Source organism: Macaca mulatta, chromosome 3, assembly GCF_049350105.2.
Source record: "Macaca mulatta isolate MMU2019108-1 chromosome 3, T2T-MMU8v2.0, whole genome shotgun sequence".
NCBI classification, from domain to species: domain Eukaryota; kingdom Metazoa; phylum Chordata; class Mammalia; order Primates; family Cercopithecidae; genus Macaca; species Macaca mulatta.
The window spans coordinates 138,564,761-138,587,076 of NC_133408.1; the positions used below are offsets into that span (position 1 = coordinate 138,564,761).

Sequence of the window (22,316 nt, forward strand, 5' to 3'; positions counted from 1 at the left end):
AACAAGATGGTCGTTTATCTTAACCTGTTTCAGAAAATACTCGGCAGAGGCCAGGCACGGTGGCTCACGCCTGTAATCCTAGCACTCTGGGAGGCCCAGGCGGGCGGATCACTAGGTCAAGAGATCCAGACCATCCTGGTCAACATGGTGAAACCCCGTCTCTACTAAAAACACAAAAATTAGCTGGGCGTGGTGGTGGGAGCCTGTAGTCCCAGCTATTCGGGAGGCTGAGGCAGGAGAATCGCTTGAACCCGGGGAGGCGGAGGTTACAGTGTGCCGTGATCACGCCACTGCACTCCAGCCTGGTGACAGAGCGAGACTCCGTCTCTAAAACAACAACAACGACAAAACAACAACAACAAAAACACGCAGCAGAATAAGGACAAAACTCACGTCCTTTTAAAAACGCATCTCTTTGCCTTAAAAGGCTGCAGTGATCCTTCCTTGGCAAAAAAATAAAAAAATAAAAAAACCACAACTGCTTTGCACTTTGATATTTACGGCCAGGCAAAGCCTGTGTGAGTCTTCCAAGAGCCGCCGGCAACAAAAAGCGTAGAGCGCAGCCTGTAAGTTGCTCACTCCGCCGCGGACTGCGAAAGGAGCAGAGTTTCGGGGCTAGGGCACAGCCTGCGGCCGCGCATTCTTGCGTCTGGCTAGCCGCGGGCTCTAAGGGTCTGCCCCGCCCGGCCCGTCCCCGCGGCTCCTTGCCACGCTCTCGCGGGCGCGCTCGGGGTGGGGCCTCGCGGCCGGCGGAGATGCGGCAGGGGCTGCGCGGCGGTGATGCGAGCCTGCTGGGCGGCGCGCCGGGGCAGCTGGAGCCGCGCGCCGCGGCGCTGTAATCGGACACCAAGAGCGCTCGCCCCCGGCGTCCGGCCACTTTCCATTCACTCCGAGGTGCTTGATTGAGCGACGCGGAGAAGAGCTCCGGGTGCCGCGGCACTGCAGCGCTGAGATTCCTTTACAAAGAAACTCAGAGGACCGGGAAGAAAGAATTTCACCTTTGGGACGTGCTAGAAAATAAGGTCGTTTGGGAAAAGGACTGGAGACACAAGCGGATCCAACCCCGGTAGCAAATTGATGACTTTTCCGTGCTGATTTCTTCCAACCTCGGTAAGCTAAATTGGTCGTTTTCCGCATTACAAATTTAGCAAAGTATAACTTTTTTGGCCTGCATATTGACTTTTCATACATTAGTGTGCTCAAGCCTGGACATTTTCTTAAGAGCACACGCGGTTTGTCAGGGAAGCTTTCCCCTTACTGAGAGTCCAGCTCGAGTTGTTTCTTTAGGCGGTGACACCTGCGGAGAGTTTCAAGTTGAGTATTACAGTGCCTTCCAAGGCAAAATTGCTCCAGAGGCTATAAGAGAATTCTTTTCTTATGTTTACTAGTTTGCGGTCAGCAGAAGCGAAAACACCAAGACGAACGTCTGTGTCTGAGTTAAAGGGAAGAACTTGTAAGATACTGTTGGGGAGGCGGGGGCATATTTAAGACACTTGGCTTTTAGTCTCTCACTCCTCATCACTAGGTAGGATGTAAATCAAATTGCCCTGTAGACTATGTTTCACCTGCCATTGTGTCTCCAGTATTCTTTGCAAATGGTTGTATATGTACCTTTGGGAGAAACATGTAAGATACAAATATGCAAAAAAAAAAAAAAAAGTTTAATATCAGCTTGCTCAGTAAACATAACAAAGGTTAGGCGTATTAATAGCTTTTTTCTTTTGGCTTTAACTATAAAGTCAACAGACCCAAGGGGGCAAATTACTAAGGGAAAGTCACCCATAAAATCAGTTTTCTTCTAAGTTAATTTAGGGATGACAGGGTGAAGAGGTTGTAGAAGCAGGAAGAAACTGTTTCTTTTGAAAATTACCAACACAAACATCTCTAGAGTTTCCTCCATCTGTGTGGTAAAAGAAGCGTATAATTTCATTTCTAACTCTTATATGCACCACCTAGGAAATCTACTTACAATTTTTCTTTAAAATTGCGTATTCCGTTTAATTCTTCCTTGTATTCTGTATTAATGAAGCGGTCTTTTTCAGTTGTTAGTGGCTTTTACAAAGAAATTAATAATTTTGACTATGAAATTTTAATTTGAAAGCCAAATAATGAAGATCAGCATTGTTGTAACCTGTAAAAATAAATTTCTTTATTGGACTGTTGGGTCATTTTATTGTATAATTATGGTAGAAGCAAAATGATTGTGTTTCTTTGATGCTCCTGAGTTTATTTTACATGATGTAGCCACTAGAGCTCCTGTAGGTTTATGGTAACACATTATCTGGGATTTGGATATTAGTTAATAGCATGTACCAATTTTATATCTATAGTTTCAAGCAGTGACACCTGTCTCTTTGATTTATCTTTGAGAAGTTTGAAAGCCCACTTTCTGGTGGATTTATTTAAAATATGCATTGGTGGATATATGGCTCACTGGATTGCTCACCGCTAGGTTTGAATTTGGCACAAGTCGGTGGTTACCTCATCTGCATCATTTAACAGCTGCCTGTTGGTCATCTGGATAAAATGGCAGATAACTGATTCCAGTGACTTTGGTGATCAAGGATTGAGCACACATAGATTTATGTAAGGAAACACCATTTCAGAGACAATTACTCCAAAAGAGCTAATGACTATAGAAGAGTGAGTAGGTACACATGAATGCTCATATGAGATTTTGCTACTGCTATTACATTAGTTGGGGAAAGAGTTCTCATCCAGTCATAGTCTATTAGCACAATGCTATTCAAGTCTTCTTAATGTGATGGATTTCTAGAGAGAAGACCCGTTAAAATATTGGGCTTTCCTTTGGGTATCAGTGTTTTTCCTCGCTGCTTTGTTCTGTTTTGATGGTAGCATCAGTTTACTCGAAGACGAAAGTTTCTCTTGTTGGAAAGACTTCCCCACACAAATGAATGAAATCCACATTTTCACGTCTGAGAAGCAAAGACAGAGCACCTCCTACTGTTGGCATTACTGTAAAAGTTCAGATGGTTCTTTTGTGAATAGGGTGTTTTGTCTAGATTGCTGTTTTTTTCCTACTCCTAAAATGTGAAATGAGATATAACAAACCTGTTATCTCTCTCTTAAAGGTATTTTCCCTTGGAGATTAACTTGCATATCTGAAGAAATGGCATTCCGGAAAATTTGCGTGTTGGTTGGAGTATTTATTTGTTCTGTCTTTGTAAAAGGATCTTCCCAGCCCCAAGCAAGAGTTTATTTAACATTTGATGGTAAGAGAGTTGATAAACACTCTGGGAAAAAATGTTATTTTAAGTTTTGTTTTCTTCCTTATCCAGATTCAAAAATTAAGAGTATAAAATATTACTGGATATTAATTTTAAAAATATTTTGAGCTGCTTTTTGGAGGACAGTAGCTATTTTAAATGATTGGTTAATAGACAAAAACCCTCTGTTGGATCTGAGGCAATATTTATGAAAATGCTTATAGTATATGTTGCTTTTTATAAAATAATTCTTCTGTGCTTGCCTGTGTACTCATGGGGGAGATGGGCACGAGCTCAAAGCCTAGCATCTTTGATCTTACTGTTCACCTGGTAATGTTAAGAAATTGCCCCTTTGTGCTAATCCTGAGCAGCAGAAAGAGCTATGCGGGTTCAATTACTAAAAAATTCTCCCAATTAATTTTTTGGGCATTAGTCTCAAAACTGGTTACTCCGTGTGGTGTTCTAATGGTGTTTCTTCTTTTTCCACAAGGATTTCCTGAGATTGGCATAGTTGGCCCCTAATTAATTTAAAAGGACCTAAAAGAATAATTGGAAATATGCTTTTGATTGTTGTTGTATACAAATGTCCTCAGAAGCTTAGGGAAATGGGTGTGATTTCAGATTTTCACATACATAAAAGGTGCAAGGTCTTTTGCGGGAATGGTTTGCATGAGCTTTAATGTATATAGTTCAAAGGACTTACAGATGAATGAATTTGGTTAGTCAAGTAACCCATACTAATTGGACAGATGGAGCAAGACATGGATGAGGAACACCATCCTGCCAATCAAGGTCATTTATAATTTTATTACTTCTTTCAACTCTGCATAAACTTTAGTGTCATTTCAAATATTTTTCTTTCATTTGATAAACAATATACTCTCAGACCTTCCTATAGCAGGGTGTCTCTGAAACTCTTTGTGGTTTCAAATTCCTTTTTTTTTTTTTTTTTTGAGACAGAGTCTCACTCTGTCACCAGGCCAGAGTGTAGTGGCATGATCTTGGCTCACTGCAATCTCCACCTCCCAGGTTCAAGCCATTCTCCTTCCTCAGCCTCCCCAGTAGCTGGGATTACAGGCGTGTGCCACCACACCGAGCTAATTTTTGTATTTTTAGTAGAGACGGCGTTTCGCCATGTTGGCCAGGATGGTCTCGACCTCCTGACCTTGTGATCCGCCTGCCTCGACCTCCCAAAGTGCTGAGATTACAGGTGTGAACCACCACGCCCGGCCTCAAATTTCAAATAGCAGAATGACTGACACTTACCAGTCAAATGGCTGTCTTTTTTTTTCTTTTTAAGTCACCAGTGCTTTCCCCACAGTTGTCATAAGCACCAAAGGAGCCATATTTGGAACTTAGAATGTGTGAGCTTCTAATTGCTTCCTTAGCCTCCATGCCAGGCATTTCCCCTTAAAACCCATAGCTATGCAGTTAAGTTGTGAAGAATGGAAAGACAGACCCTTTGAAGTATCCTTTTTAGCCCCTTAATTACTAAAGCATCTTATGTACTACCCACACTTTCTCTCCCAAATTGAGAACTATTTAATACCTTTTCAAATAAAAGAGAAAGGGCATTAAGAAGTAGTGCAATTTCCCCTCTATTTTCTATATTTTTCCTAGTGTATATAGAGATGGAGTGATCTAATAGAGGTCTCTACCTGCTCTCTTTTCAATTACATGAAAATTAATCCAAACTAATGTAAATATTAACAAAAAGGATGTCACTAGAGATAATGAACCAATTCTGCATTTGAAAAGGAAATTAGAATTCTTATTTTACAGAAGGAAATTACATAGTATAATCTTTTAGAACCAAACTTCAGAACTGTGTAAGACAGTGACAGCTCTGCTATACGGTGACTAGAAGTAATGATGAGATTTAAAAAAAATATGCGTAATATTTTAAATGCTCTCAAACCCAAAATAGATTCTTGCAGAATAAGACTTGCCTTAACTTGAAACTTATGTAGAATATGACATGTGAGTTGTTGATCTCAAAGTTCTATAATTCCTGATATTTTGTTCTTCTCAAGTGTATTACTGGAACTCTTAGGAAGTGAGAGAAAAACAGAGCAAATAATGAGAGAGAGAAAATCACTTATTTTGAATACTGTTTAAAAGAGATGTATCAACAGTAAAAATACATCTAATAAAATTCCACAATTTCTAGCTCAATAATTTTAAACATTCCTACAATGAACTACATAGGCAAGGTATATGAAAAGTATCAGGCAAAAATAGTTGTCAAAATGTACAAATTTTAAACCTTGGTACAATATAGTTTTCTTAGGAGATTTCACAGTGTACCTGCTTGACATGCCTACTCCAAATTTATTATTATTTCAAGTTTCTTGTTAGTGAAATGATGACTCATCTTATTGTACCAGGTAGGTTTTTAAGTTTCCTCCAAAGTAGTTTATTCTCAACATCAAAATATAGAGCTTTGTATGAGGTTAACGTATTTAAGAATGTATATTTAAATACTTATGACATATACTTTTACTTCATATTTCTAAATTTCTATTACTGTTTTCCAATAAAAAAATCAGCAACTGAAAGGTGTTTTGCGGAAATTCAGATAGTTTCAAGTTGTATCAGACAGAGGTCATGTTTTATATCTCTAAGTACCTTTAGATTCTCTCGTAATTACTTTACCTACTGGCTCTTTTGTCTTGATTTCTTCTCCATCACTATAACTTGGTCCTCTGCCTGTCTCTCTCTGGGTGGAACCTGAGAAGAAACCACTCAGTCTTGTGTTACTTCAGGTGCCATAAGCATCATAGTCAATTTTAAGTTGTGTAGAACCATGAGTCTCTTCTCCCATTCATGTTCCATCCCTTTTTCTTGTGGTGAAATAATGGAGTGATAACATTTGTAAAACAGTGATTTACAGATTCGCCTTCCCTGTTGATCTAGGGCAAGGTCAACCAGATGGTCAGCAGTCCTGTGGGAGAGTGTACTTCAGATGTTATTAATTAGTTACATTTGTGCTACTAAAATCTTCTGTGTTGAGACCTGTGACTTCTAATAGATATTTTCTTTTGTAATTTGTCTAACTCTTATTTTATGCCAAATAGCTTTGCAAATGAATATGAGGTTCACACAAATGCTTTTAGTATAAGTTTTTCCTTAGTTAAGATTGGCCAATCTTCCAGCCCATCGCTGATTTTCACATTTGCGTCTGCATGACAATGGTTTAAAAACAGAAAACTGACTGTGAGTTTTGAATTGGAAATAGGTATTTTATGAGTAAGCACTAGACTTGCATAGGATTACCTTTCTTTTTTCTTTCTTTCTTTCTTTCTTTCTTTCTTTCTTTCTTTCTTTCTTTCTTTCTTTCTTTCTTTCTTTCTCTTTCTCTCTTTCTCTCTTTCTCTCTCTCTTTCTTTCTCTCTTTCTCTCTCTTTCTCTCTTTCTTTCTTATTTTTTTTTTTGAGACAGAGTCTCACTCTGTCTCCCAGTCTGGAGTCCAATGGGGAGATCTTGGCTGACTGCTACCTCCACCTCCTGGGTTCAAGCAATTCTCCTGCCTCAGCCTCCCGAGTCGCTGGGATTACAGATGTGCAACACCATGGCTGGCTAATTTTTGTACTTTTAGTAGAGACTGGATTTCACCATGTTGGCCCCGGCTGGTCTTGAACTCCTGACCTGAGGTGATCCGCTTGTCTCAGCCTCCCCAAGTGTTGGGATTACGGGTGTGAGCCACTGCGCCTGGCCCTGTTTTTTTTTTTTTTTTTTTTTTTTTAAATTTATTTACTTAGTGATTCATTTTCCCTTTTGTCTATGCTGAATTTTTACTAATAAAGCTGCCAAGTCTCCAGGTCTTTGATAGTATATAAATGAAAGACTATGGAGTTGTATAAAACATCTTTTAAAATCCCCTTCAACAAATAACCCCTGTGAACTAATGAACTAAGCCCCAAAGCTGATGAATTGTTATTGGACCATAAACTCAAAATATTAAATTGCCTCTTTATGAGCTCTAGTAGCATTAGCATTACAAGGCACATTTGTTGTAGTAGTTTGTGTTGTGGTTGCCCAAGAAATGCAAAGAAAAACAGTTGTTCCTGATTTCTCCGTTAATCTTGGAAGATGCTTACTCTGGCTGTATTGAATCTTCTCAGTTTGTGTTACTAAGAAATATTTAGTTCTCAGCTGTGTGTTACAGCATTTTCCTTCTTTTGTTTTTTTTTTGGAGACGGAGTCTCGCACTGTTGCCCAGGCTGGAGTGCAGTGGCGTGATCTCGGCTCACTGCAAGCTCTGCCTCCTGTTCACGCCATTCTCCTGCCTCAGCCTCCCAAGTAGCTGGGACTACAGGCGCCCACCACCACGTCTGGCTAATTTTTTGTATTTTGAATAGAGATGGGGTTTCACCGTATTAGCCAGGATGGTCTCGATCTCCTGACCTCGTGATCCGCCCGCCTCAGCCTCCCTAAGTACTGGGATTACAGGCATAAGCCACTGCGCCCGGCCGTGGCATTTTCTTTTAAGTCGTCTTATGATGGTTTCAATTAAATGTCACTGAAATATCTTCAAGCACGCATGAGTGTTTTAGTAAACCCAAACTCAAGGGGTGCCCTGTGAATAAAAAGTTCCCTCTACTCTTCCCATTGTGAGAGTTTAGTTGCACTCAGCAAAGGATTGATGAATTCATGTGTGAGTTGGACATTACCTAAATCATAAGAGTCTAGAATAGAGTAACACTAAATTTGTCAAGCAGCAAAGTAAAAACTGTTATAAAATACAGTTGCAGTGGAAGATGAGAAAAATTGCTGAGAAATATAGCCTCATATGTCTATTTTCCCCTGTAATATGTATTGATATAGGGCTCTGGTAATCAAAATAAAACAAAAACTCTAGTAGAGTTGAATTGGAAGGAGGAAATTTTATTTCAGGTATTGCAAAGAATGTCTCTTGAAAATATTAGGATACAATGTGTTACATTGATATGCTATGGATTTCTCCTAGAAAAAATTTTTAGAAAAATGTGTAAGCCTATATTTTCCTGTTTTAAAAAGGTAATTACTGTTCCAGGTGAGTTTCATCAGATTATAATAAGCTTGATTCTGTTACCAATAAATGATGTTATGTGTTAAGCCATTCAGAGGAACAAAGTTCCTACAATTGGGAGCAAAGAAGGAATGCTTTAGTGTTCTGAAATTAGAAGAGTGAGCTTCAGTGTTATGTTAATCAGTCAACAGCCAAAGTGGTTGCATTAAAAAAAAAATGTGGCCCAGCGCGGGGTTCACGCCTGTAATCCCAGCATTTTGGGAGGCCGAGGCAGGCGGATCACAAGGTCAGGAGATCGAGACCATCCTGGCTAATACAGTGAAACCCCATCTCTACTCAGAATACAAAAAATTAGCTGGGCGTGGTGGCGGGCGCCTATAGTCCCAGCTACTTGGGAAGCTGAGGCAGGAGAATGGTGTGAACCCGGGAGGTGGAGCTTGCAGTGAGTGGAGATCGCGCCACTGCGCTCCAGCCTGAGTGAGAGGGCGAGACTCCGTCTCAAAAAAAAAAAAAATGTTCTACTCTGTGGATTAACCATAGACATGCCTACTACATTGAACTCTTTATCAAATGAAGATGGTGCAGGTGATCCTAGATAGCTTATTTTAAATTTGTTCACATGTTGATCATATATGTTGATATGTTCACATATATTCATAAAACAATGTTACATAGCCTTTATTTGCAATTTTGATTCAGAAAGTATATCTAGAACCAAAGTTATACATTTTCACATTCTTCCTAGGTGTATACTACTTTTTGTCTTCTTTGTTTCTAAAATAGTTTTGGTAATTAAACACTAACATTAATACTGACTTTGTGACAGCCATTTCTGTAGCTGCCGTGAGAATTAGTTTTAAGATCCACAAAGATCACAATGAAAGGAAAAAGGAAAAGAATGTTTTCTCAGTAAGGTATGCTGTAAACATATCATGTTAAGTGTATCATGCTAGAATTTTACATTTCTCTTAGAACATCAGACCTGCCTGAAAATGAAAGAAAATTCATTCTCTATACCATCCCAAATTCCTCATTTAATTTATGATTCATCAAGGCGAAGATGAGGGGAATTATCTCACTGGAACATGTTTATTTTGTTGCTGTAACTGAGATCTCCCTTTGTGTCTATGCGAGCAAATCAGTGCTTAGATGGATAACTGTAGAAAAAAATTATTATTCACTCTCCTCATTTCACTGTGAAATTTATCAGGGTGTATCTCCATAAATTCACTATACCTTGCACTGTCTTTTAAAACAAATAAAATATTCAGATGTTCTTTTTCAGGGATATCATTCATTGCATTAAAAAATAGCACTGAGACACTCAATTTTTTCATTTCATAAACGTCTTTTATATAACAAGATACAAAAAAACTATCACTTTGGTTTTAGTTCCATTACTGTTTAAAAAAAAGAACAAACATTGGGAAATAGAGCTCTGAGCTTTGGGCAAATTCAGCACTCTTTTGCCTTTTCCATTTTCATTTATATATTACTGAAGACGTCTGTTGTTAAGGAAAACACATTCAAAAGCAAGGAACAGAAAGGTAAGATGTTTTCTAGCTCAGAGTATGAGTTGGCAAGAAGGGCACGTGGAAGGCAGAACTAAGTGCTGAGCCATGTGCTATTTTAGGGTAGCACTAGCCATGAAACAATTTGCTGAGCTGTAAATGATGGCAAGTATGTTCTACATTTTAAATTGCAGTCTTTTCAGAAACAGTCATTTCAACCCATCCTCCTTATCCAGTGAGAATGAGCTGTCTTTAAGCTCTCAGTAGAGAGATGTTATTTCTGCAGAGTGCTTTTTACTTTTCAAAGAATTCCCATATTATTTAATTTATTGTAGAAAGTCTGAAGTAGATTGGCATGGAGGCTAAAGCTCTTGGTTAAGGTTCTACAGCTTGATGGTGGCATTGACAAGACTAGAAGACAAAATGGTATATGAAGAGAAAAATTAATTATGAGCAGTGCTTGTATAGAATCAGAGACACCCTGCAAATGTATATTACAGAATCTGCAGAAACGCAAGGCTATTAACATGAATATTAACAAACTTGCTTCATGCTATTTCTGCCCCGAGTATGTACAGCACTGTAGCTTTAACATACCTTACATTTTTAATTAAGGGCTGATTTTCAGCAATAATCTGAGGATCATTATATAGCAGACTTTAAATCTGCTCAACACCATATTTTAAGTGCCTCTTAATTCTCTTTGCAAAGATTGAGGCAATACATAGGTAAGAATAATTTATATTTTCATTTATCTCTAATTCATGCAAATTAATGAACATACTAGTCTTGTCTTGCTTTCCCCAAGTTACTGCTCTTGTAGTCAAGAGCTCGTTTGATGTGCTATGTACATCAAGATTCCATAGTCCCATTAGTCAATCCCTAGAATATTCCACTCTACTTATTTATGTATTGCCTTAGAGTGAAAAACCCATTAAAATAATCTTATGGTCTGGTTTGAACTGATGCCACTGAAAATGCTAAATATTCTTGCCTTACTCAACTTTAACGCTTGCTAGCATTTAAGATTCTTGATAATGAAAGTATAAAATATTCTACCTAATTAATTTCTAAATTACTACCTTAGTAAAACTATTTTCTGATAAAAATGATCAGGTACCAGACTTTGAATTTTGAATGCAAGATTGCTGTTATGTTCAATCTTATTTGTAATATAATGGCTAATGTTAAGTCTCTAGTCTATATGGAATAGATAAACCCAGGGAGTTACAGCAATGTAATTTTACAGAAGATTTCTGTTCCTCAGAGAAGGGAGACAGACTGTTGATCCAGCAAAAAGAAAACCGTAACTCTATGTAGCATTAATAGCTCTAAAGAAGCAACTTCTAAATTATTTTAGGAAAAAACTTATTTCCTTATAGATTTTGACTTTCTACAGATAGAATTAATTATAGAGAGAGAATATATATCTGAGTAAAAATAAATGCCTAACTCCCTCTCTCACACACACACTCACATTGTCTATGAGTAAAATTACATAATATTTGAATACCGTTTTAGTCTTTCCTAAGTGTGTATTCTCTTGTATATTCATATAACAAAAACTAGTAAGTCAGCAAAAAGCTGTTGTATTCCTGGTATCATTTTAAATGCATTATTTATATGTTTTCTTATTTTACATTTATGAATAACCACAGGTTTATAATTATATAATTGGATTGTTAGTTTGGTGAACACTCAGTTACTTAAAACATTATTGTAACAGTTATGTAGTGACAGCTTTCAGTGCAAGCAAGCTGAGGACCAGGACAAGCAACTCTGGTGACTTACGAATTTGAACCCTGTCTCCCTCCCATTTGTCTGACAGCTAGTGATAGTGAGAACAAAATGAGTTATTGAATGGCAACCCGCAAAAAGGAAATAATCCATCCCTAGCACAGATAACAGGGATGTAAAGGGAGTGAATGGGGCACATAATATGTAAAGGCATCAATAAGATAAATACCTAAATTTGCTCTCTACGCCTGCTTTTCTTTTTTCCAGCCAGCGAAGTCTTGCAACCCAAGTTGCTAGTGTTACTATAGTTAGCATCAGTTGGGGAAGAGTGAGCAGAATCTCAATTATAGCATATGAAATATAATCTTTAATTATGTGCTTCAGTTTCCCAAAATCCTCATTTCATAAAAGTTAAATTAGAAAAGACCTTTTCTCTTTTGTAAATAGACATAACTTTGTACAAACTGTGTTAAGTACACCAAGCTGGCACTTCATTCATCACTGAAATTTAATAATGAACACAACGGGTCTGAAGGTTTTAAGACAGCAGTAACAAAATTAGAAACTGAGAATAAGGGGAGTTGAACACCCTAGTGTTCTTGCTTGACCTTCCTTGTAATTGAGTCAAGTAGAAGTAATGTATATGATCACAGTTTATTTTAAATGATAGACTATTACATGTAAAAAGACAATTCCAATACAGCTATAATTCTTAACACAGGGATCTCTTGTTTAATGGAATTCGTGAGTAGTAGCAAAGTGGTTATAAAATTGGCTTGTATAAATATTATACAAATGATATTTTTCTGTTGAATTTAGTTACATAATTAGAGTCCATGTGTATACAAACCATTCAGTAGCCTGAATTGAACAAATTTTAATAAAGGAACTTAACAGGATGATAAGGCATGTAGAAGTTTAGATATGGTATGGTGGATACTTTAGAGCCTTTTAAATAACATGTCTGCCCTTGTAGATAGATGTACACTAGCTATCATAACTCAAGCAAAAGAAAAACTTTATGACTTAAATTACCCCTTGATTTGAAAAGAATTATCAGATAATTTAATTTGTGTCAGTTGCCAGTCAGAGCCCTAAGTATTCTCTAAGCAACCTGGTTCTGTATTCACAACTAAACATTACATACTAATGATGCAGTTAATAGGAAGAGATTGGAGTCTCATTGCCATGATATAGGAATCTGACATTAAGTAGAGCCACCGTTTATAGAAGCAATCTTTCTGGCATCAAAAGCCTCCAACTTTGTTGGTCCATCCAGCCAGATTGTCGCTCCATAAATCCAGGCTCAAGGGCTTTTTCCTTTCTCCTGAAGAGTAATGCCCAAAACATTCCAAGAGACCAGAACATTAAGCAGGAATAAAACAATGAGTGTATTATCATCACCAAAAGAGCATTTTGAATTTTATTAGAAGAAACCAATTAAGATGTTATTTTCAAGTAAAGGGCTTGGCATGGCTTCAGAAAGTTACTTTCCGGAGTCGGGCAGGGGTTTAGCTGGCACAGAGAGCGGATCTTTAGCTTAGAGTTTTGACAGCTTTAATGCACATGCAACTGGAATTTTTTTCTTTAAGCTGATTCTTTTAAAAGCCACACTTCCTGCCACTGTTTAACATAATTGCATCAATTCCATTTTCCATTAGTAGTCAAAACCTGCTGATATGACTGGAGTTTTAAAACCTTTGTGTAAAAATCTAATTATGTAAAATGTTTTCAGAGGGAACTGATAATGAATATGATCTATGCAGCTGTATTTTCTATTTTGATATCTAAAGTACAGTAAGGAAAGGATTCTTTATGCTAGTATTATAACCTTTGGTTATTCATTTAATTATATTGACAGCAGTGGTATAATCAAGTTTCTATTATAGAAGAAAAAATATTCAGTCAGCTTTACTTGGTGGAATAAAAAACAGCACATACCACTTGTCTACAGAATAATGAAATATTCTGGTTTTAGGTGAAAAGGAAATGCTTGCCTCTCCCCTTATTATATCTATAGTATTCCTGTCTGTTATAATGTTTTTATTTTCAACAGCTTGTCTGCATAGAATATTTTATAATGATCTACATTGGTATATTTCATCTTACATCTACCTTCTATTCTTCTGATATGTATTCAACACTTTTAATATGCATAATTATATGTAGACATTTCAGATACTACACTAGAGACTTAAAATATAAAATATGCTATCTAGCAATTGATCTCTTGCATTCGTTTTCCTTTCTTCCCTCTTTTTTTTTCTTTTCTTTTTCACTGACATGAGAAAAAGATGATCAAGTTTAGCCTGGAATTATTCATGAAATGGTAAAAGCTTCAGAGCCCGGGTGCTGATGGAATGTGTAGCAGGAATGTAGTTAAAGGTGGCCGAGAGTTAAGATGTGTCATTTATTTGTGCTATAGAGATGAAATTCAGTGCCATGAGCACTTAGATGAAATTACCTCTGCAATAACCATCTTCAGTTTCCAAATTTTACAATATTTGATAGTAAGACATAGTTTTAACCTTTTCTAATATTGCTTCTGGGTAAAAAGAATATTAGATTTTTAATAACTAAAGATAAATTTGCTGAGGTCCACTAATAGCACAGACGTTTTTCAAGATATGTACGTATCTGTATGAAGTTCCAGCAGTAGAAATTTTGTTCATCTTCCAGGGGAAGCAGGAAAATCTAGTTAGAATTGATTGTTGGTGAATTATGGATCGTTAAGAGAAAAAAAGCTTTTAGGCCCTTTTATAAAGATTGTTATATCCATCTGTCTCTCCTTCCTTTGCTCTACTCACCCACCTTCCTTACAAAGAGGTTTTATTATTCAATTAAAAAAAAAACCCAAAATTACATTCAGTTCCATGACTCTTTTCCAGAGCCTACCTTGTACAATGCTGTGTGCTACATCTGTGGGTACAAAAAGAAGTGTGGCATGAATTTGGTCCTCAGCAGCCATCTACTCTAGCAAGCAGGATACGCCAACCATGTAAATATTACACCAGGCAAACCCTGTTGCATACTATAAAAGAAGCATGGACACCTCACAGAAGGTGACATTTTAAAAACAAAAACTATCTTAAACTAGTTTAGAGCATCAGCTTTAAACTCATTGTAGCCGTTAATCATTTTGCTAGCAGGGATTAGCTTTATCATAGTTACAAACTGGATGGAGATGGGAATTAAGTTGGAATGCCCAGGATGAGCTTATTGCACTTAACTTATTGCAGGGGTCTCCCAGCCTCTGGGGCAAAATGCTTTTGCTGATTTTGTTTTCTTTACCTCCAAATTCCCAGCAGTGCCTGTAACGGTGCAGAGTCATTATGACTGCCTGACTGATAACTGACAAACAGGCTGACTTCTAATTGTCAAATTAAATCCAAATGCCCAGAGCATTTAAGATCCTAAACTGTCTGTGGTGGTGGTAGGGGTCTCTCTTCTCTCTGTTCTCTCTCTCTCTCCACCTCCCCCTCTGTTCTCTTCTCTCCCCCCTCTCTCCCTTGCTCTCCCTACCTCCTTTTCCCACCTCCCCCCCAAAAAAATTGGCCATAATTGAGGGTTGCAGCAAAGGCATGAAGGAGGCTATTTTAAATATCAGAAGTTCAAAACAACGTTACCTCAAAAAATGTCTTTCTTGACAGATTTCATACCCAGAATTCAAAAGTTTTTTTTTTTTTTTTTTCTCTGTGCTTTCATTTTTTATCAGCAGTTTGCCACCCTATTATGGGACCACAAGGCTTGAAGTTAGAAAATTAGCACTAAGATTCAGAAAATTCAGGAAAAAGAAACTGTAATTCTGAATTTTTGGAATGACTGGTAAGGTTAAACCTGAGATCGTAGAGCACTGATTCTCAACCTTGGCTGTACATTATCTAGAAACTTTAAAAACTGCTGATGCCAAGGCCACACCCCAGACCAATTCAGTCAGTATCTCTAGGGATGACACTAGTGTTGTAAAACTGTCCCAGGTGACTCTTAACCTACTGCCATATTTAGAAACCACTTCCCCCAAGTCCCTAAAATGCAGTTTCTGTTACACAACATGAAAGTGTCAGGGAACTCCTTTTAACAATAAAACAGAACACTATTCAATCTAGTGTTCTAGCAGTTTTCAGGCTACAGTCCTTACTAAAAGTTAAAGTTTAGCCCCTTTTCAACAATTGAGATTCTCAAAGCCAGATAAATCATCAGTGTAGTGGTAATGCAGTTTGAGTGTCTACAACCCATTAAGAGTGAACAAATACCCTTCACTTTTGTGTGGAATGTGAAGATCCATTTCAAAGCCATGATTTAGAAAACTGTTCTATTTGCTATATCCTTTATATTTTGAAGCATAGTGACATCTCTGTACGAATCTCAACAACCTGAAAAGGTATTAAGGCCAGGTGTGATGGCTCATGCCTATAATCCTAGCACTTTAGGGGGCTGAGGCGGGTGGATCAGTTGAGGCCAGGGGTTCGAGACCAGCCTGGCCAGTTTGGTGAAACCTAGTCTCTACTAAAATTACAAAAATTAGCCAGGCATGGTGGTGCATGGCTGTAGTCCCGGCTACTGGAGAGGCCGAGGCGTGAGAATCACTCGAACATAGGTGATGGAGGTTGTAGTGAGCTGAGATCTTGGTACTGCACTCTAGCCTGGGCAACAGAGCATGACTCTGTCTCAAATAAAATAAAATTAAATACGCCTTTAGGTTACATCATCAGGCCTAACATATAGGGGGTTAAATACATGTTTGTACAATAGATGCCCTCTGTGTCTAATGGTGGGATAGCAGACTTTCTAAAAGATGAAGAAGCTGTAGTGGTGGTAGGGGTGGGGGAATGGAAGTAGAAGATAGGGAAGGCTTCCTCTCACTCACAAAAATATGCCGCTTACGGAAATGGGAACAGGTTCTGGCTCTTTATGTCTGTTTCTTTGTATATTATTTTTTCTAGCCTTTTAAATGATGTGTGATACATAGTGGATACTTAACACACTAATGTACTGCATAATGATGTTTCCATTGAGAAGGACCACATATATTATGGTAGTCCCACAAGATTTATTTTTATTTTTATTTTTTATTTTTTTTTTGAGACGGAGTCTCACGCTGTTGCCCAGGCTGGAGTGCAGTGGCGCGATCTCGGCTCACTGCAAGCTCCGCCTCCTGGGTTCACGCCATTCTCCTGCCTCAGCCTCCTGAGTAGCTGGGACTACAGGCGCCCGCCACCGCGCCCGGCTAATTTTTTGTATTTTTAGTAGAGACGGGGTTTCACTGTGGTCTCGATCTCCTGACCTTGTGATCCGCCCGCCTCGGCCTCCCAAAGTGCTGGGATTACAGGCTTGAGCCACCGCGCCCGGCCATATTTTAAATTTTTTTTTGAGACAGAGTCTTGCTCTGTCGCCCAGGCTGGAGTACAGTGGCATGATCTCAGCTCACTGCAACCTCCACCTCCTGGGTTCAAGTGATTCTCCTGTCTCAGCCTCCTGAGTAGCTAGAAATGCAGGCATGTGCCACCATGCCTGGCTAGCGTTTGTATTTTTAGTAGAGACGGAGGTTTCACCATGTTGGCCAGGCTGGTCTTGAACTCCTGACCCCAGGTGATCTGCCTGCCTCGGCCTCCCAAAGTGCTGGGATTACAGGCATGAGTCACTACGCCTGGCCCCATAAGATTATTATACTATATTTTTATTGTACCTTTTGTATGTTTAGATATGTTTGGACACACAAATACCATTGTGTTAGGGTTACCTACAGTATTTTGTACACTAACATGCTGTACAGGTTTGTAGCTAGGAGCAGTACGCTATAGCATACAGCCTAGGTGTGTAGTAAGAGACAACACCTGGGTTGGTGTAACTTCAATATATGACGTTCAGACAATGACATAATTGCCTAATGAGGCACTTCTCGGAACATACCTTCGTTGTTAAGGGATGTGTGACTGTAAATACTTGCAAGTGAAAGAATGAATGAATTTTATCTGCCTTAGGAGTGGGGGCATAGGTAGAGCAGAAAGAACCAAAATAGTGGATCAAACCCTGTCAGGGCTCTCAGTTCCAGGATCATAAGGTGCCAGTAATTCAGAGGGCTTATGCTCTTACCGTTCTTCTTAGCACATAATCTTGGCTTAGGTCTCTGCCCTTTGTACTATAATCCTGCTGTTATCACGTAGGCAGAAAGCCATGGGCTAATGGCTGACACCTCTGTTTTGGTATACTTAAAAATACACAAAGAAAAGTATAAATACCCATGGGCCTCTAGAAATAAACGTGGGGTTTCATTGAGGAATATTGGAAACTTCACTGGAGCCTGGAAATGGGAACAAGACTGCCCCTGCTGTTATGAGTTACAAATCATATATTATTTTACTGTCATGTTGTATTATGATTACATGTGTTTTGGTTTTAGATGATTCAGTGATGTTAGCCTTGAGTAATTGGATAGTTAAAAAATTCGTTTGGACCATAGAAATTTATAGTTGTTTATGTGATCAATTTAATATTTGTGCTTTTTCAGGAATATAATTTTTCTTTAGTTATATGAGAGATTAACTTTGTTTTAATATGCACAGTTAGATGCTTTCATTAGCTTATAAACATAGCTACATATTTACAATTGAAAAAATTTGTAAGGAAAAAACTGTGTGATACGAGGTAGAAATAAGTCTTCTGGACAGGTCAATAATAAACAGAATACAAATTGAGTACTTAGGTCCTTTGAAAATTGTCAGCGTTGGCTAGAAAGGATATGTTATCTTTATTTGTTCTTGCTAAAACAACGTGAAGGCCAGGTGCAGTGGCTCACGCCTGTAATCCCAACATTTTGAGAGGCCAAGGTGGACAGATAGCTTGAGCCCAGGAGTTCAAGACCAGCCTAGAACATAGTGAAACCCTTTCTCTACAAAACATGCAGAAACTACCTGAGTGCAGTGGTGCACACCTGTAGTCCCAACTACTCAGGAAGCTGAGGTAGGAGAATCACTTGAGCCTGTGAGGTCAAGAGGGCAGTGAGCTGTGATAGCATCACTGCACTCCAGCCTGGGTGACAGTGAGACAGTCTCAAAAACAACAACAAAAAACCCCAAACAACATGAATTGAAAAACTTTACATGGCGTTTATCAACAGCTTATAACATTCTTTGTTTTAGTGCATCAATATAATGTCTTTCATTATAGAAGAAAAGAGGAAAAATAACTTTTTTTGTGGGAGGTATAAATGTAATACCTTATAATGTACAATATACCTAATATGGGCAAAGTCAGAGACACACATGTTGCCGATTGGATGCACTTTAGGCAAGATAAGAAAATTAGACAACTATTTTATGAAATGAAAGAGCAGATGATATTCTGGGACATTGTGTATTTTTAAAATTGTAGTCACAGAGAACGAAGATATTGATTCCAGGTTTCCACCTATAACTTCACTGATTGATCTTTAATAGAAGGAGATATATTTTCCCTTCGAAAGAAGTGATTAAACATAGTGTGCTCCTATTACTTAGCACTTGGTGGTAAGTTTTGCAAAGTATATAGACACAGTGAAGTACCTGACAATTAAGAAACGCTTAGGATACAGTTCTAGGTGTTGTAAAATATCAATATCTGATTTAGGAAACTGTAAGACTACAGCTCTCTGTGTGTCAAAATGTGAATTTCACAGCTGTGGTGCCTCCCTGGATGGAACAAAGAAAAATTGTTTTGCCTAATGGAAATTACTTCTGGACAACACTAAAATAGCCACATCAGTAAATCTTTGAATCACGTAGTCAAGGATAGTTTTTATTTTTCACATATTTCACTTAATTATTTGTTTTAGAATATTGTTGATAAAACCAAAATTATTAATTCTAACTAACTTGACAACTGGAAACATTGTTTGACTTTGTTATAATTTTATGTTCCCAATTCATTTCTGGAGTTCATCCACCAAAATTAGGTGCAGTAATTCGTTGTACCACCCTGTACAACAGGCAAAAACTATGACTCATTTCCTCCATCTAGTTATGCCAGGACTGTTTAGCACAATGTACAAAATGAGGTGTTATGGCACAATATTTCCCAGTTTATTTTTGAGTCATTCAGGCAATATATCCAACATCATCTATTCTAGGGAACACACGTTAAAACACAAATTACATGTTTTCCATACTTCATTCTTTGCTCTTTGTTATCTGAGCAGTACGCAGAAGAAGAGGTGATGGAGTATTTATAGTGTTGTACAATGAACTAGTCACGAAAGTGATTCATTTGTTCTATAGAGTTACTCTTTAGTATGCGGACGACTTATAGGGCAGTAGTGAATGGGCCCTCCCAACCTTTATCTTTGCCTTGTTCAAACCAAGATGGAAACAATTGATTCTGTTTAGCACAACCTCTACTAGCTGAGGCAAATGTAGAAAGCCTAGGTCAGGCTCAGGAGCTGACTGCAGGAGTGTGAAATATTGCTTCACCACTTACTAGCCATGTAACTCACATCAGTTGCCTCAACTTCCTCAACTGTTTACTAGGCTATACAATTAGGATAATATTAGTTGCTACCTGATAATATCATTGTGAATATTAAATTAGGTAATATGTGTAAAACTTATCAAGATGTGACACACAGTAAAAACATACTAAATATAAGATTATATAAAGTGAGGAAATTAAAAGATGACTAGGAAATAATGGGTATAATGTACACCATATGAGTGATAGTTACGTGAAAATCCCAGACTTCACCACTGTGCAAGGTCTCTCCATGTGACAAAACTGCACTTATATCCCTTAAATCTATACAGATTTTAAAATATAACTAGAATAGACTCCCTGCCTGAAGAAATGTATTATCTAGATATATTAAGAAATAATAATATAGAAGTGGAAAACTTGTCACTGGCCTAGAAAAGGATGGTCTTGGTTCATATAATATTTAAAAATGAATCAGCTGCTAACATTTAAGAATTAGTCTTCAGTTGACAGTCTTTATTTCTCATTTTTTCTTGAAAAGTCAGGATCTGGCAAGGACTGATGGGGGCTGAGAACAGCTCTTCTAGCCTAGTTTCTTTTACTAATTTATGTTACTTGCGTGACCTCAATAACATGGAGTTTTCTACTCTTGGTCTAGAGTAGAGCATAGTGACAGATAAAAAATTAATTTCTATGTAAAGTAAACATTCTTGTAAGAATGCTGTCTCAAAGGAGGTATTGATCAAGGCACAGAAGAAAAAAAGTAGAACTATTTATTTCAATGAAAATACAGTTAGGAAAAAGTTAAAGTCATAAAACAAGGTATATATCATGCCTTTCTAAAAATATGTCATGTTTGTTGTTTCAAAATTGAATAAAATAGTGCATTTACTTTTGTCTTCGTCTGTGAACATATTTGTTATGAAAAAACAAGTTGAGACCGGGCACAGTGGCTCACGCCTCTAATCCCAGCATTTTGGGAGGCCAAGATGGGTGGATTACCTGAGGTCAGGAGTTCGAGACCAGCCTGGCCAACATGGTAAAGCCCTGTCTCTACTAAAAATACAAAAATTAGCCGGGCGTGGTGGTACACGCCTGTAATCCCAGCTACTCAGGAGGCTGTCAGGACAATTGCTTGAGCCAGGGAGGCAGAGGTTACAGTGAGCCGAGATCGTGCCACTGCACTCCAGCCCGGGCAGCAAGAGCAAGACTGTGTCTCAAAAAAAAAAAAAAAAAAGGTTGATAAAAGTAAGGCATATAAGAATGTTTATTTAATGAAGGGACTCAACAATGGCATTACTTCATTTTTATCCATTTATGTACATAGGTGTGTATGCTCAGGTTGTATGAAGCTACAAATCACCTATAAACCAATTTAGGCTATGCTGGAAGACTTTGGGATAGAATTCATCAAGCCACTGCTGTGACCAACAGTTCTCATTTTTTTTTTTTTTTTTTTTTTTTGTTCTCACAAAAATTATGGACAGGCTGTGGCTACTGCCAAGACAATATGGGCTAATATTTTGCATAATTATTGTGAAAAAATTATCCTGTAATTTCAGTGAAAACCTATCCTGCCTTTATGGAGGTACATTTGAGGAAAGAGATTCCCTACCTATGTGTCCTGATACTCAATACAGAGTGATGATGGAAGCCTGATTCCCATGTCCTGTGAGCTGCAGGACTAGTGTGATTTGGTTCTGCCTATACTTTGCTAAATATTAACACACAAAACATTGCTTGGCACATACATATTTTTATACATACAATAATTCTCATTTTATTAATACAATTACTTTGCTACATATCCATCTTTGTTTCTGTTACATATATGGAATTCGGTGTTACTCCTCTTCAATAAGAATTATTTCACATTTTAGTACTTGGATTTTTATTTTTCTGTTTTTTGTTTGTTTGTTTGTTTTGAGACAAAGTCTCGCTCTGTCACCCTGGCTGGAGTGCAGTGGCGCCATCTCAGCTCACTGCAACCTCTGTCTCCTGGGTTCAGGCGATTCTCCTGCCCCAGCTTTCCGAATAGCTGGGAATACAGGCATGTGCCACCATGCCTGGCTAATTTTTGTATTTTTGGTTGACACAGGAGGTTCAGCATGTTGACCAGGCTGGTCTCAAACTCCTGACCTCAGGTGATCTGCCCACCTCAGCCTCCCAAAGTGCTAGGATTACAGGGGTGAGTCACTGTGCCCAGCCTATTTTTCTGTTTTTTAATCTATGATATATTTTAGAAAAAAGAATCTGTAATTGATCAATATAAACAGCATAATAAATAATAATAATAATAATAAATATTGTTATCCTTCAGGACAATTGACAAGACTTTTAGTAAGGCATGTCAGTCTCTAACTACAAAGAAAACAACCCTATATTTTT

At 38.0% G+C, this 22,316-nt stretch overlaps 1 protein-coding gene across 1 annotated transcript in view; it reads left to right on the forward strand.

Moving 5' to 3' along the window:
- Window positions 1–723: 723 nt before the first annotated feature.
- Window positions 724–22,316, forward strand: part of SEMA3C (semaphorin 3C) — a 178,071-nt gene continuing 156,478 nt past the window's right edge. Inside the window, 2 exon segments of the mRNA NM_001260533.1 lie at window positions 724–1,110; window positions 3,093–3,233. Of these exon segments, the coding sequence (NP_001247462.1) occupies window positions 3,131–3,233 (103 nt within the window). The 5' untranslated portion in view covers window positions 724–1,110; window positions 3,093–3,130.